At 45.7% G+C, this 17,209-nt stretch overlaps 1 protein-coding gene across 3 annotated transcripts in view; it reads left to right on the top strand.

Moving 5' to 3' along the window:
- Positions 1–17,209, top strand: part of PIEZO2 (piezo type mechanosensitive ion channel component 2) — a 330,798-nt gene that overhangs the window by 48,807 nt on the left and 264,782 nt on the right. For all 3 annotated transcript variants that reach the window (XM_065889383.1, XM_065889382.1, XM_065889381.1), the window contains exon 2: positions 10,138–10,233. In XM_065889383.1, the coding sequence (XP_065745455.1) occupies positions 10,138–10,233 (96 nt within the window). The remainder of the gene's footprint in view (positions 1–10,137; positions 10,234–17,209) is intronic.

Below are 17,209 nucleotides of genomic sequence, written 5' to 3'. Positions count from 1 at the left end.
CAGTAAGTATTTATTGACTGCTTACTGTGATTAGAAATGGGCATAGAAACTGGAAACAGAGGAATGAACAGGAGGGAGTCTGTGTTCCGACGTGGCTGAACATGCACTTGGGGACATGCACTTGGGGAATGGCTAGTGGTGGGTTTGGGTAAAAGGGGGTGTGTGTCTAAGGACGTGCATTGTTGTCTGAGCTGTTCCTGGGCACAGGCCAAGAGTGGAAGGGTTCTGCATCCTCCTTGTCCCCGTGAAGACTGACCGAGTGACCTAGCGATGACATTTGTGGAGGTACCCCAGCCTCGACAGAGTTTTGATAGGAACCATCCAGCTTAGCCTCAGAAGGGCTCATGAGTCATGCCTACTTTTTGGAGATAGACTAGGATAACAAAACAGTCTCACTTTGAGGACTTTGGGGAAAGTTCTGACACATTATGGGTCATCTAGTAAATCCAGGGCATAGGTCAGGAAAGGTCATCTATGCTTGGAAATTTAGGAGATCCAAAACTTCTTCATTTATTGACCAAAAATCAAACGCTCTCTCATGGGTCAAGGCCATGAGCTGATGAAAGCACGTATCGTAAGCTTAAACATATTCCTGGAATAATTAATTCTCCAAATAGAGCATCCCACTGGTGGTCTTAAATTACCTTAATTTTAGAGGATGTAGTGTGTATTGAAAAGAAGGGCGGTGAGAGAGATCAGAAGGCAGAGGCAGCTGGGGATGGGATGAAGCTGGGTGGGATGCCCTGAATGTCCCTGTGGTTTGTCCACCACCAGGAGTGTGTGGTGCCCCACTCCATCCTCAGCTACACGTACTTTGAGTGGGATTAGCATTCAGAATGATGAGGAAAGGACTGAATGCAAAGTCAAAGGCTGTGAGTCTGAGTTACAGCCCAAGCAGATCTGGTGGAGAAGCTGATTTTGAGGTGTGAGTCCAATTCCTCGCTATTTTGGACATTGTTCTGGGAGTGAGGATTTCACACTGTGGTCAGAGGCTGCTCTTCATCACTATGGTATCAGAAGCATAAACCCCAGACAGAGCTGAGGGCTGAATTCATGCCATAAGAGGTGTGTCTATTTCTCTGGCACCAGAAATATTTGAAGGCAATAGCGCTGGCTCCGTATATGTCAGGGAAGAGGGTGTTCCTAGGAAGAAGCAGGCTGGATGTCAAAATAAATTTATCAACCTAAAAAACAGTCCTTTTTAATCAGTTTTCAGCCATATTAGTTGTTAAACGAGATACTGTGTGAGGCCGCATTGTGTGCTAAGGATGGAAGAAGTAGGACTTCACGGTCGGCAGCTAAACCGACTTCTTTTCATGCTAATGTACACACCAGTGCAGGGAGGATGCTGCCAAGAATAATATAGAATATTCTGAAGCCTACAGTGAAAGGCTGCAAAAAAAATCTCATTTTACTGAGTACTTGAAAGAAGGAAACTGTGGCAGCCAGTAAATTAATCCTGTTATTAAAAGCCATGCCGCCTACATGAGCCTACATACACATGTACATACACATATATTCTCCAGCCCCGGCGTCTCCTTTTCTATAGCTGTCTCAGACTGCTCAGGGACCAGCATGTGGGAGGCCCTTGAACATCAGGGGATAGAATGGCATTGCAGCAGATTTCTCTTATTTCTGAAATGAAAACGACATTTAGTCTCTACTCGTAATGCAGTCCAGTAAGCCAGTCCCAATTTATTTCCGATTGAATGGTATGAACTCCCTAATATTTGACTGTTTTTCTTATATGAAGCCATCAAATTCAATGGTTCATCCGAATAGTTTAGACATACTGAGAGCAACATAAATGGAGGAGTAACTTTCCAAACTTGAAATCTTGCTGCATCTTGTAGATGGTAAACTTGTGAATCGGACTTGGCATGAAAAATCTAAGTAACCAGAAATCCAGTAAGGAGCTTTGCTGTCTTATTAGGGTTCTAAGCACTTCTCTTCGGTTTTTCAGAGGACCAATCATGTAAAAATCCAACTATATATAGTGAATTGGTAGTCCAATAGAATTTGTATATATTAGGAAGATAAGTTAACTTTTGGGAAAATTACAGAAAAGTAGTGTTAATTAAAAATGAGATAGAATGAATAAAGTGAAGTTAGTATAAAATTAAACATGAGGGATCATCAGCTCTCTTTAAAAATTTTACTGAGGAGAATAAGTTTTAAATTCTTAAAGATTAATAATTTAATGTTTATAGACTAAATAGATATAATCTTGATAGATTAAATCTTAATTGCAATTAATAATTAAAAAATTAAGAGATGAATCTACATTCTGCTAGTAATAGAATAGTAGAGAGGTATAGTGGTCCAGTTATAAATTGTTGAATTACATAAAAGTGGGTTGAGACTACTAAGTTAAAAGGTACCTTTCTCACATGAGAATAAATGTGTATATAAAGCATGATGAGTGATATCTGCAGAAATCAGTAAATACAGAGACACAGAGCTAAGTGACTCTCGGTGTCCCCGTCCACAAACACTAACTCTCCTCTTCAAGAGATTAAAAAAGAGCTACTATGATGGGTAGGTGAAGAAACAGTTTTAATGCTTGACCATTCTCTGCGTTCACTTGCCCAGCCTAATCTCTTATTCATCACAGTAGTAAGAGAGCAAGTTTTATTTTGAGGAAGCGTAGGAGCTCTGGATTTAAATGCAGGGCTCTTCATACTCAGAGTGAAATAGATCTGATTTCTAATATAAGTGTTCAGAAAGCTTAAGGAATGATGTATTAGCACAAAAGCTTTATTTCCTCATTGCAATCACGAGAGACAGTCTGTGCTATTACTCTCTGGATCAGGTCGCCAGGTCAAGCTTGAGCATGGGATTTGCATTTTAAATATGACCACTTTCTATGAATACTTTGTAAAATTGTGAATGACGTATTAAAAGATATTTTTAAAGGAGGAAAGAGTTAGCACTGTATTCTTTCTTTAAAATTTATTTTCTGCCAAGCACACAATCAATCAGGATGAGTTTACAAAACTCAGACTTTTAATACTGTTGATAATATTCGATCAGGTATATATTAAATTAATTAAAATAGAAAAGAGAATCCTACCCTTTTAAAATAATTAAAAAGGCAACAAAGTTTTAAACTCATGTGGCTAAAAAAAATCACACTAAGGTTTTAGTGACCATCTGGTTCAACCTATATTTTACAGATTGTACCCCAGGTTGTTTGGAAAAAAAGTAGAAAACTCAGACCAAAGGCTTTTATCCTCTACAAATAAGATGCCTTCACCTGATTTTTCCTTAGATTCCTTAAAATGTTTAGTAAACTGAGTAATGGTTATGATTTTCTGCTAAAACAGTTTGATTCTAAGTTCTATTCCCTGTAAAAGTCCTGTTTTCCTGGAGGCTTTACTCCAAAATTACATTCTTTTAACTAACTTCTATAATGAAATTAACACCCAATATATATTTTTCCCAGCTTCATAGAGATACAGTTGACATGTAACATTGTGTAAGTTTGTGTATTGATTTGATACATCTGTATATTGCAAAATGATTACCTCTGCAGCTTAGCTAACACCTTCACCACATAATTACCGTTTCTTTGATGTGATGAGAGATTTCTGTTTTTTGAAGTGTCAGAAACACGTGACTGATGGATTCAGTGTTGACTGACAGACTCCCTGGAGCAAAGTCAGCTTTCATACATCTCTGGATAAAAAAGTAGTGTTAAGATACAGGGACCGTTTCTAACATGTGTGTTTCTTATTTGATGAATATTTCTGTTCTCCTCTGTGTCCCACATGTGTGAACACACTCCTGTTGGCGTGGGGAGCATAGGGCAGGCGCTTCATGGTAAGAGTGTGTGGGCAGATGTCTGCCTTTCTGAACTGTAGTGGGAGGGATCATCTGGTGTCTTCTTTCTTGAAGAACTAATTTTTGCAACTTTCTGAAGGGAGCACTTGGCACAGGACCTCCGCTGGATATGGAGGTCAGAGATACAGGAAGAAAGAAGGGAGTAATCTTGGATATGGAGGTCAGAGATACAGGAAGAAAGAAGGGAGTAATCTCGTCTTGCCTGTCGGCTGCCTAAAGCGTCACCACGTGAAACATATATAAGTTTCACCGGATGTAAAACACAGGAGTGTGTCCTGGGGGAAATAATTTACACAGACAATGGGTGAGGTGACTTAGCAGCCTTTCCTGTCTCTCATTTCTTTGATGGTTTTGCTTCCTTAGGAAAAATCTGCAAGTGTTGGGTTTTTGTTTTGTTTTGTTTTGTTTTTCTGCTGCATTGTAAGTATTTTGCAGCTGCTTCTCTTGTTATTACTATTTTTATAAAAATCACCATCCTTTTAAAAGCCATCGATTGATTCAGAGCACAGAAGGAAAGTGTAAACACAAAATAATTCTAGAATCACTGAACTGACTATCTTGTCTCTTGGTACTGAAGTTGCTTATTCTGAATAATGTGTATCTACTGTTCTGGCAACTGTTAAAATAAATAAAGCATTCTGAGGTCATAAAGAGTGTTTAGAATGTACTTAGTTGAAATGGAGGTTCTAAACATTTAAGCTTTGTTTTTTCGCAGGCCATTCATGGTGAGGGGCTCTTTGGCTTTGCTGAACGGTGTGGAGGAAGAGGGGACACGTTTTTGCTAAAACATTCAGCTCTGAGGGCACTTACCTTTAATAACATAATTAAGATTATTACCTTCAACTATTATGGAAGTTAAAGTGTGCATAAACCTCTTCGTCATCATGTAATACATGGGAAACTCGTACACGTGTATTGCAACACAAGTATTTTTATAAATGTTACGTGGCCATCTTAAAAATTTCCTATTTGCAAGAGACTTTCCCCTTTCTATATTGATTAAGCTGTCAAAGTCACATCAATCGTTTCTCCCACTTGCAGAGTTTTTCCTAAACTGCCTATGAGTTTTCACCTCTAGAAAATGAAATGTGTTAATGAGATCAGTCCAGTTGTTTACAGTTCACACGGCAGCACGTATGTTTATAATGCTCTTCACTTGATGACTTATCTCCCAGTTTCTAATTGTGAGCTCTCTAGTCCTGGCAAGGTCTTTTGGGGAAGTTCCTGTTGTCATCCTTTGAGGGAAATTTCCATATAATTTTGGATGGTTAAAACCAGATAGAAATAGTGGAAAAGATAGTGCATTCTTGGCTAAAGTGAAGAAGCTTTTTCCTTAGAACACCTTGATCTGTAAAAAAATTGTCCTGTCGACAATAAAATCCTTGAGGCAGGGGACAGAGGTCCAGGAGCCTGGACGGCCCACGAGAGGCATGGGTACCAGCATCTGATAGCTTTTTATAGGAGCAGGGCTGTGCTCTGGGACTCCAGGTCCTAGACCAAGACAATATTACCCTGGATAAAGGATCATTGCTCTTTGCCTCCTGAGGCTTTTCTAGCTCGAATGTGCCTTACTGACAAGTTCAAAGGCATATTTTGCTCTAGGTGGGTAATGCACTTAGATATGGCATTCAGAGTCCCCATAAGCTCGGGTGGCTCCTGGGTAGCAACTTCACACATAAAATAAAGCAGAAAATCCAGCAATTAGGCCACTGTCATCAATCAAACTGGATAATTTTAGACAAAAATAAACGAAGGTGGATTTTTAGAAGTGGCTTGATTTTTGTGTGTGTGTGTGTGTGTGTGTGTGTGTGTGTGTGTGTGTGTGTGTGTGAAAGGTTGGGTATTAGTCATCTGTTGCTATATACAAATTACCCAAACACTTAGCAGCTTAAAGCAACAAACCCTGCTGCGGAGTTTCTGGGAGTCGGGAATCCGGGGAGGTTCAGCCCGTGCCTCCGGCTCAGGCTCTTACGGGCTGCAGTCAAGGCTGGTCAGGCTGCCGTCTCTGGGGGACTCGCTTGCAGGCTCACTTGTGTGGCCGTTGGCTGGTGCGGGCTGGCTGCTGGCTGGAGACTGTGGCTCCTTCCCTCCGGGCCTCTCCTCGGGACAACTTGTAGCCTGGTGGCTGGCTCCACTCAGGGACCAAGGGGCACCCACGGTAGAAGCCACCAAGAGCTATCCTGCTACTTTCACTGACTCTGGTCACTGGCAGGGAGCCCCTGGGTCCAGCCCACACTCAGGAGCAGGGGATCACACACGGGGACCATTTAGAGGCTCCCTACCACCCTGGGTCGTCCTTGCTTCTCTTTAAGCATTTGGGACTTTGTTATAAATAATGGTAACTAAAGGTTCTGCCCTGAGAACCCAAGAGTGGTCTCCCTTCTACCCCCTGCAAAGTTAGTCATTGGGAATTTCCTAAGTTTACACATTTCCACTGTGTATTATATGAAACCTTACAGAACGAAGTTACAAAACTGAAACAGCGACAGGCATCCTGTGGAGAGAAGGTTCTGGCCCCCTGAGCCCCTGACAGTTACCCGGGGACGGGTCAGGCAGGTGAGGCCGCCAGGCTTCCGGACGGAGGCGCAGGCTCAGGACGAGCTCCCAGGCTCCAATCTCAGCCCGGCCACTTGCTGTGCTTCCTACTCCTGCTGCTTTGTCATGTGTAGAGAGAGAGAGTAAAAACAGGGTCTGTGCAAGGAGGGTGGTGAGAGAGCGAGTTAATGCACAGTTAGGGCTTGACACGGGGCGGTGTTCCTGTGAGCTGATACTGACATGAACTCACAGCAGACACACGCCCTGGGCACACTCTTTAAAGTGATACCGTCCTACAAGTAAGCTCTAGTTTTCTCTTTACCCAGAAATACACAGAATTAGGTAATTTTGCTACACGATGTGCATTAACATTAAAAAGCCCAAGGCTAAAATCAAAGCGACATTCCACTCGATGAAATTTTATTTGGGGCAGTGCCAGTGGTGGTGTTTTGATGCTATTGGGAAGGCTGTAGCCTTGTTACCCTGGTTTCCTTTTCAGGCACCCTCGTGGCTTTCATTCCATTTCACTCACTTATTCCTGTCTATTCCTTTTGTGAGCCTGAGAACCTCCTGTCCCCCGGGCCCTGGAGGTAACAGAGATGGTCACAGACACATGGACAAATGCCCGTGACCCTGGATGAGAAGAGCTCTGGGAGAGGTGCCCCCAGCAGAAGGAAGGCACCTGGTTTGGGGGAGGAAACACTGGAGCAGAGCAGGAACAGGCTGGATGCAGGAAGGTGGTCCAGTGCCTTCGAGCCCTTGAGGCCAGAAGCAGCACAGTGCAGGGCTGTTCAGCCGGGCAGCCGCTTGGAAGGGCAGGATGTATGTCGGTGGGACAGGGAGCTGCAGGCCCAGGCAGGAGCCAGGCTGCAACCTTGATGGAGGGTGAGATCTATCACTTAGTCGATGTCGCAGAGTGGACACTGAGTCCTCTGATCCCTCCTAAGGCCCATGTGACCTGGCCCCATCCAGGACTGCCTGGGCCACCGCGGGCCAGGGATAGTTAGACAGGCTGGGGGCTTTGCCGCCACGTGGCCTGCTGCTCATGGGGTGGCTGGTCGCCCCCTCACCGCCTCACCTCAGGGCTTGGATCTCGCCTCCTGTGGTGCTCCTCAGGGATGCAGCGGCTGCCTCCTCCGCCCCAGGGCCCTGTCCCCCTTGCCACTCCCCACCCCCGAGTTCTTGTTTACCGGGTGCTCGTCTCCCAGCATGGCTTGCAATCTTCTATTGTGCTTATGGTTCACCGTACATCCCCCCTCCTGAAAGTGAAGGGATGCCGGTCAGTCCCAAGGACATAGTATGTGCTCAAAAAATATTTAGTGACTGGATGAATAACCAAATGTCTTTTGGGTTGTTAAGGAACGTCAACTCTGGATGAGAAGTAAGAGACAGAAAAAAATAGCTAGAAAGACAGTCCAAACATGGGTTCTTGCTCTTTTATTCTGCCTCATTTATACATTTTCCTGTCCGGTGATAGTGTGGAAGTTTCTTCCTGCTTTGGGTCTTTCATAAAGGAGGTTGGGAGTGGCCATGGTGGTAAACAAAGCTACCGTCACGTGCACGACCCACGCGGGATGAAAAAGCACTTCTGTTGATGCCTTCCTCCCCCCACAGCACCCCTCACTGTACCCTGCTTGCCTATCATTGTCCAAAGGAAGCCACCAGCAGCTGGGACCCCATCTCCTAATGCCATGTGCATCCCACTCTGGTCTGTCCCCAGGTCCCAGGCGCTCTGACTCTGCAGGCAGGAGCACCCAGCCCTTGCCCGTGCTGTGTCTCCCCAGCTCAGCCCTCTGTGGCCTTGTGAGCCCCTGCACAGCCTTCTTGTTTCCTGCTCCTGGTGATGTTCCCCTTGTGCTTCCATCTCTCAACTCCCATCCCCCTGCTGGGTCTGCATCCCTTTCTGGAGGCTGTCCTGGACACCCTCACAGATGATCAAATGACCAGCCCCTCTCTCTGTTGTAGTAAACTTCTTCCATGAAAACTTTTCTTGTGAAAATGGACTTCCCCGGTTTTTCTCCTATCTGTCCTCAATTTTCTGCTGACTTTTTCTTCCGTACCTGCCCATTTTCCCTTCCCCATCTCACCCCCCTGGCCCCCCATGTAGGCAGCTGCCTCCCCTTGTTGCTGTGGCCTTCAGAGAATCCATCCCCTCTTGTCCTGCCCGCTCACCCCTCTGCTCAGGGCCCATCTCCGCTTCCCTCTGGGGCCACTGAGCAGCGATCCTGCCCACACTGTCCCTTGACTGTTTCCATCAGGGCTGAGTCCCACGGTTGGATTCCGTGCATGTGTCTAAAGGTAAACTTACCACCTTCTCCTTAAATGTCTTATTTTCCTCCACGGCAGGAATCCTTATCACCGCGGTCGCGATCCTTGGAGTCACTTTTGTGTAATTTCTCTTCACATCTCTCCATATTTATTGTACCAAATGCCTTTTTATTTCACGTACTGCTTCTTAAGTTCTGTTGTTTCTGCACCAGTTACACCTTGTTGCTGCAACACTGAAGTTTCCCGGCCCACCAGTCCAACCCACGTGCAGTCTTAGATTACTCTTTCTGAAATGTTTTCTCCGGATCCAGATGGTCAGGGACTAGTTCTTTCAGCTCCACGTTCTCTCCACTTTCTCTCCGACTAACTTTTTTTTTTTTGCGGTACACGGGCCTCTCACTGTTGTGGCCCCTCCCGTTGCGGAGCGCAGGCTCAGTGGCCATGGCTCACGGGCCCAGCCGCTCTGCGGCATGTGGGATCTTCCTGGACCGGGGCACGAACCTGTGTCCCCTGCATCAGCAGGTGGACTCTCAACCACTGCACCACCAGGGAAGCCCCTCTGACTAACTTTTGTTCCAACATTTCTCCATCCTGTGAATCCGTTAAACTGATCTCATCCACACATGCATACTTACTCCTTCTCCCTCCCTAGCCTTTCTTTATTCATCCAATAAGTTTATTTTTAATTGCTATAAGGCGCTCATTTTCTTTCCACATGGATGCTGCACACCACCCTCTCCCTGTCTGGTAACGAGGATCCTCACCACAGTTGCTCGTGTTTTTGAGGGCTTCCTGGGTCTAAGACTCTGGCCAAGTGTTTAAACCTTCGCTCCTCGTCGTAAGCCTCTGAGTCAGAGACGGTTATTAGACCCATTTCATAGATGAGGAAGGGGAGCTTGGGGAGGGAAGGAGCACGTCTCCGACCTGCCGTGTTCCCTTTAAGACGAGATACGCAGAGCAAGAAGCGTAGACTTGGGGCCTGAGTTTAGTTTTGTCTCCGTCACCTCCTCGCTGGGAGCACCCAGGGAGTGGGTGAGTCTCTGGGCCTGGGAGCCTTCCTTGTCAGAAGGGGACTAATCAGATAACTGGGGTCAGGCCCGGCCACAGAGCATTTGGCAAATCTTTTCTTTTCTTTTCTTCCCCTTCAGTCTCACCTCTTCTTCCATCCACAGCCTTAGGCGAACGCCTCAAACCCTCACAGCCCCGTTGCCTATGTTTCCATAGCAATTTTAGTTTGCCCAGCTTACTTTGTGACGTATTTTGGGCCTGCCTTCAATCAGGTACGCTGATGCTGCCCTCTTGGTTGGGTTCTAAGAGCAGGGACCGTGCGTTTTAATTCCCGTTTCTCATCGCGCTCCAAGTAATGATGGGCACAGAATGGATGCTCCGTTTTTCCTCCCTACTTGAAGATCTGCTCCAGAGATGCCGCCTGATGCCGTGACGCCTAAGGCTGTCCGTCACTAACGCCTCTCCCCTCTTCTCCCCCCGCAGCCTGTGCGTTCCGGTACAATGGGCTCTCCTTCGTCTACCTCATCTACCTTCTGCTCATCCCCCTGTTCTCAGAACCAACCAAAGCCACCATGCAAGGTAAGAGACCTTTGCTGCTCTGTACCACAGCTGAGTGTGTCTGGGGGCTCCCCGGGGCTGTCGTTATCTGATGGGAGAGATGCCGGTCCAGTGGGGAGCAGGGTCACACGTCTCAGCAGTAGAGCTGTGTGGCACTTGGTGGTGACGTGTTTTTGTCACTCACACAGCTGTCTTCCCCGTACAGGTTCCCTGGCAGGCCTGTATTTGTAGGTTTGCAGACAGTCTGGAAGGGTTTGGCTGATTAAGAGCAACTCAGTGTGCTGTCATTAAAATGAGGCAGACGGGGTGATAACAGTGGTACAGATTTGTGTATCCTGTCTGCTGGGGAGAAGGAGGTGGCAGACAGAGAAGGGGTCTCTGAGCCCCGGAGCAGGAGACCTGGGGAGGAAGCCGGGTGCGGTCGTGGCTCCTTCACGTGTCAGCTGAGAGCTGTCACGTGTGCCTCCATCAAGTACAGAAAGGGAGAGATTCGAGTTCTCGTTTCTCCAGGGTGTTCCTGCAGACCTTTAGATCCCTCCCCCGTTGCTCTCCAAGCACCTGAAGGCATAGAAGGAAATAGTGCCTCTGTTTCCTGAGGCTCTGATGAGGAAGCCTGGTCTGGTTGGTACATTTACACATTTGAAGTTCTTCCACAACGATAGAAGTTAAACCGCACTGAGTTAACTTAATTGTTTTTCAGAACAATGCCATCACAAGAAATAAGGACTGTGCCCAGTGCCTTAGTGAGTGTGATGGCCGTATGTTTACAGGAAGGGATGGAAAGTTGGGTTTGACCTGGGGATGGCCATGGCTCCGGGTTGCCAGCTCACGGTGCTGACTCTTCAGGAAAAGCAGTAAAGACTTGGTATAAACAGAGCATAAGATCATGACTTTATCTCTCCCATTCTCCCCCTGACTGTTATTACATTGATTGTGGGTCTTTTGATCATTCATCCTAATGGTTAGGACTGCAGATGCTATGTTGGTTTTCCTGCCTTAGGAAGAATCTAAATAATAGCTCTTCTAAGTCACTTAAATCCTTAATACACAAAATTAAGAAGGGCTAGAGAAATGTGAGTCTATACAAATCCTCATCAAACCAAAAATATGCTGTTCATGGGACCCCACCCAATTCAGCCTGATTCCTAGAGTCCAACGTAAGCAAAGATGTTTAAACAGAGTAGCTTCTGGCCTCAGAGCCAAGTTGATAACATACAGGTGACTCCTATTTCATGGCTGGGAGCTCATGTTTTAAAGAAAGAAGGTTTCGTATATATTTAGCATTAAGTGCTTTAAAAATGAGTACCTGTTTGTACTCCATTAAATGATCTATTGCTTTTCTATCAGGGTGTCCCCTTGTTTTACCTGGAAACCAGGTCAGTGGGATTCCCCTTCATACTTAATGTGATGACGCCTGGCTTTGCCTTCTTCCCAAACTACCCAGCCCTGCTCTGCCCAGTGGTCTCTGTAGGGGTGATGGTGGCCTGGGATGTGCGGCTTAGTCCTCGTGTGTGTCAGTGGCCCGTTGTCTGTGCCTGGAGCACAGGGAGTCACACGGTCAGGAAACTCATAGGTGAAACATGAAATCAGAGGCAAAGAGCCTCTTCCCTCTCCTGTGTGTGGGGAGAAATATCCTGAATCACCAAAGTGTCACAAGGTCAGAGCACAGACAGCATCACTGTGCACAGGTGTCTGCCATGTCTCCCTCCCAGGCGCTGAGAGACGAACAGCTCAAAGGGAGCCCGCAGGCCTCTTTCCAGTTGGTACCTGGGGGCAGGGCTGGGATTGTGTGTCCTGTCCTTCCGTCCTTCCTGAGGGGTGTGGCTGAGACCTCATAACCTCATTTATTTGCTGTGTCTGAAAACGCACAGGGACTCGAGGGAGGGAGGCCCCCATATGACTTTTGTGAACATGTAGGACTCCCCATCCGGCGTTTCCACATCTGTGATTCGAGGCACCCAGGCCGGGCGTTTGTGGTGGGGTCCAGGGCTTGGGCCATGTGGTCCAGGATGATGCCTGTGTGGTGTCTGTGCAGACGGTGATGGGCTTGGAAGGGTGATGGCTGTGTGGCTTTGCAGGGGGCCTTGGGGGTCACACACACTCGGCCTTTCAAGTTCCTGTTGATACTCATTTCTCACGAACAGGTAGGAAAGTCCAGTGTCACTTGGGAGAACCCAACGGCATCCGCTCTGCCTGGCGGTGTAGGGCCTCTGCCACACACGCACACACACATGCACACTCGTGCACACGCACACACGTGCACACACAGTCGCAGGCATACACACTTGGGGCCCGGAGGAGAGGCACCTTGAATCTGCCATCAGTCAGTGTGCAATTCCTCCCTCTCTTCTTTCTCCTTGGATTTCTCAGCAAGAGTCAGATGTTGGTGTAGTGCGTCCCACAGTGCCCAGGCGGTCTCAGCGAAGCCCCTGTCCCTGGGCTGGGAGTCTCCCCACCCAGGCAGCTCTCTCGGCTCCTGGGATGCTCTCCTTGGCCCCTCGGCCTTCCAGGGTCTCACCCGAGGCTGAGCCGAGGCCCCACTTTGATGCATTTATTCACTGAGTCCCTTCTAACGCACCCCCTTGAAGATGCCTAGGATTTTGCTGTTTTGTTAACTGCTGCATTTCCAGGACACGAGACAGTCAGTAAATACTTATGGAATGAATGAATGAACGCATTCATTTCTAGAGTCTAGAGCTCTAGGAGCATTTAGGAATGCAGCCCTAGTCCTCTGCGCCCCTCCACCTCCACGAGAGCAAACGGCACAGAACAGTTCATCACCTACACCCGTCTGTCCTCTGGGGACAGAAGCTCGGGGCAGGGAGACAGGCTATGGGAGCTTGCTATTTTAGATTTATTGGGGATCAGGGGATATGAAGTAATTGAAGAAATCAAAATGTTCTATGCTTTTCCTTACAACGTTAGGCATTTTATTTAAGCCTGTGATACTGTAGGAAGGGCAGTAAATCTTTGCTTGCTGTTCAGTTAGCAGTGGGCTTTGCATTTAAATTGAGACTTCACTCCATTAAATAGGAACCAATATATAATTAACTTCAGGTGGTCCAAATATTCCAGGTTGATGAGATATTAAATTCTTTAACCAGACGCATGTTAGGTTTCCTATACCTTATGTGTAATGAGCACCCCCATCGGCCAGTATGGTGGGAGGGTTGGTATTTTTTTTGGATGGAATGTAAGTGGTAAAACGTATGAGATGTGGAAGAAGTCCGTATACTGTATATACTCATTACATACTGGCTCATGACAATACGACTGTTATTTTGAGGTACAACATTATTACTTTGAACGTCAGAGATTTAGAAATCTCAATCTCATAGCTAGTCCTAACCTCAAGACTTTTCCTTGTGCTCTTTATATATCAGCTAAGAATTGTGTGATTTCCAGCCTTTCTTGTTGAATAATACTTATATTAAGCAACCGATTACTAGAGAGCCAGTGGCACTGCCTACTAAGTATGTATTATTATTTACAGGTATCAATTAATTTAATTCCTACAATGACCTTTTGAGGGAGCTGCCATTATTTTTAAAAACTATTATCAGAAATCCTCATGTTACAGACAAAGCCCGAGTTGGGGCGGCATAAGAACAAGCCCCAGGACACGGGCACTGTGTGGGTGGCCACGCTTTTAACCACTGTGTTGTCTGACTCATGCCCAGGATGGAACACCATTCTCAGGATTTGCAAGGGTGGAGGGAAACCCACTCACTTAATAAATACTTGTTGGCTGATAGATTACCGGGTCCTGGGCACAAGCGTCTGGAGAGATAATATGGGTGTGTTTAAAGGAGACATTTTCATTTGCATCAGTGCAGATTGATGACGTACGTGTATGTTATATAGAAAATACATCTTATCAAGTGTGATTGTTTATTTCTTTCAACAAATGTTCATTGAAAGACTGCCCTTCACGGAACACTATGTTTGGGTGTGTGGAGGATAAAAATGAGAAGAAAACGTGGTTCTTCACTGGCATGGCCTCCCAAACATGCTGGCTCTTATGTATATCATTGAATGGTAGCTCTTTCAAAGAGGTTGTCTTTGGAAGCCATAGATGTATTCCAGTGACGCTGTCATTGGAACTGACCTCAAATTAGTCCTCTGCAGTTGCCTTTAGAATTTGCCTTAATAATAGGCTCAATGGTGGCAAACCATTGTCCTTTTAAGGAGGGTCTGATCTCATAGTATTTGGAGTCAAGTTTGATGAGGGAAAAACTGGTGATGAAATCAGTCATGTCAATTTTAGAAAAGAAAAAGACAAAACCCAGAGTATTTAGTATAAAACAAAGTGTCTGAAGGTGACTCCTCATGATTGGTGAGGAGGTTTAAGATTTATTGGCACGAGGGCACCATGGTTGATACACACGAATGACAAACACATGGAACATCTTTCCATGATGGGTTTGTGTGGATAGACGAGATCTAGGATATCAGGCAAAATGAGATGCGGAAGCGAGAAGGCAACATCCTGAAGGAGGTGTTGATTAGCTTGATCTACAGGGGAATCTTGACCACAAGAGTCAGGCTGCACCTGCCTGGCCCAGACCAGAGGCTCAGAGGGAGTATCTGCAGAGATCCGTGAACTGAGGGTGCTAATAGTATGTCACATTTCCTATGTGCCAGGAACTGTTGTAAGCACTCCCTGTGTGCTAACTCATTTAATTAGAGGTTAGCAAAATCATGCAGTGAAAAGGCAGGACCCCCTCCATTCTGGAATGAAAAAAAAAACGCACTGGGTTATAAATCCACTTAACCAACTAGGAACACTGCACAGTGAGGGGATAGACTGCTCCATTCCCTGCACCTGACCATACTTTATTAGATTTTGATTTTGTAAACGCTCAGAGTCCCAAGTCTTTTTCAGTTGGTTTCAACAGAAATTTTTACATCCTTGCATGCACTTTGGATAAACGACAGCTCTAACTTTATCAATAACGTGTCCAGGGTCTGGGGTGAGAGACACACATCTGGCTACAGTGTGAAATCTGGGGTTTGCTGGAAATCGCTTGCCTGGTCCTGCCTGCAGCTTGTCTTTGTTCATGTGCCCTCCTGCAGGCTGGGGTGGGTAAGAGGATCTTCTCCATTCTTTTTTGGGGAGAGTCATTTACTAATTGGGGGCTGCTTAAAAAGGAATTCTCCGAACGTCAAGACTACAACACTTGCTGGGAAATATTAGCAGTTGACCTACAGCAAAGATATCTTAGAAGCATCATCATCTAATCAGTTCACATGTGAAATGTTTATGTCACACACACTCACACACACACACACACACACACACACACACACACACACACATGCCAAAGGAGCAGAGATGAGTGTTGTCTAAGGAGGGTAATTACTTCTAACAGCAAAGCTGTCTTCTAGTCCAGGGACCCATACTCACTGGGAGCCTTCTCTGAAATCGGATGACATTAGTAGGTGAGAACAGAACTCCCAGTGGTGGAGGAAAGGGAAGGGCTTTGGGTGCTGGGTGGGTCTTTCTTAATTTAAGTCTCCCTGTTCAGTTACGAAGGCCAGGTCCTCCCGGAGCAGGTGAAACACAGATGTGGGTCCAGCCCTCGGCTGAGGCGGTCACGTTACCAAAGGAAAACAAAAGGGCGAAACTTTCAGGATTTTTCCTCCAAATATTTTTCAATATGGGGTTTCATGAAGAAGATTTTCTCCTCCCTGTTAGGAAAGGAGTGGGTCTCTGAAATATCTTTTTTTTCTAATTAACTTTGCTCTGTTATTTTGAGCAAGGTAGCAGTTCCTTTTCTGTATTTGCTTGTGTTTACAACTCAAAAGTTTTTAAGAAGGTAGTTTTTCTCGTTTTGGGGATCTCTTTCAACATTTGGGAGGGGGTGGATGGAATTAGACGGGCGGTAATGGAGAGGCTTCACTGTGCTTTGAGGACAATTGTGAGCAAGTGAAATTTTAGCAGGTCAAGTTCACTTTTGTAAACTGTTGCCAAAGTTATTCCAAGATGATAGGGAAAAATATTTTCTCTCCATCTCTGAACAGGAGTCCTAGTTTAAGAGGAAATTGTAATCATCATGGAGTAGAGTGTGTGTGTGTGTGTGTGTGTGTGTGTGTGTGTGTGTAAAATAATCACCAGAGGGCCTTGCCCTGAGGTTCTGACCCAGGGTACACTTTACCAGAATCACTAAAGACTCCCTGAGAAAAGAAAAATGATGTTCCATTTGCCGACATGAAGAGGCTAAGAGGTCTGTAACTTGTAAAGACGTGTTTAGACGTCAGAGAGGAAATAGTAGCAGATATTTTAAACTGCTTGCATCTGGTTTTTGTTGAAAACACTGTTAATCTTTATACTATTATTATTATACCATAATAAACCATCTGGTTTATTATGTCATCATAAAGCAAAAGGCAAGAAAATATTTAATTGAACAAATTCTTTGGGGTAGGTGTTCTATTACCAATATCAGCTCACGACCAAACAGAATGCTACCAAAATGATTAGATGCTTGTTTCTTGAACTTTTGAATAAATTAGTGATAGGTCTTTTAGGTTTCTTTATCTGTCCTTTTGAGGGGGCGGTGGTGGTTTTGGATTTGGCAAAGACTATTCAGTGACACAGGAGAACTTTGAGGCAACACATATAATTCTCAGCTCAGGAAACATTGGGTCGTATTATTATGACTAAGGAGAGGTTTTCACAAGTCCTAAACTCTGGCTGTGATAAACCAAATCTGCAGTGTGGCCTCACCTGTTATTTAGATGCTGTCTGTCATGACAGGGAAGGGGGTCAGCTGGACTGGATGTCAGCTTGCTGATTCACACTTCAAATCACTTTTCTTTTGTTTACTCACTTGATAAACATTTACTTGTGCCTGGTCAACGCCGTCCTGGGTAGTTGGACGCTGTACAGTGAATGGCACAGTCTCTCTGGCCCCAGGATGTGAATTAGCACGATCGTGGGCAGGTTCCTTCGGTTCTCAGAGTCCCGCTTTCCTCCTGTGTTGAGTCCTGGTGC

Source organism: Phocoena phocoena, chromosome 13, assembly GCF_963924675.1.
Source record: "Phocoena phocoena chromosome 13, mPhoPho1.1, whole genome shotgun sequence".
NCBI classification, from domain to species: domain Eukaryota; kingdom Metazoa; phylum Chordata; class Mammalia; order Artiodactyla; family Phocoenidae; genus Phocoena; species Phocoena phocoena.
The sequence above is the reverse complement of the archived record's forward strand: the minus strand, read 5'-3'. Positions and strand labels throughout refer to the sequence as shown.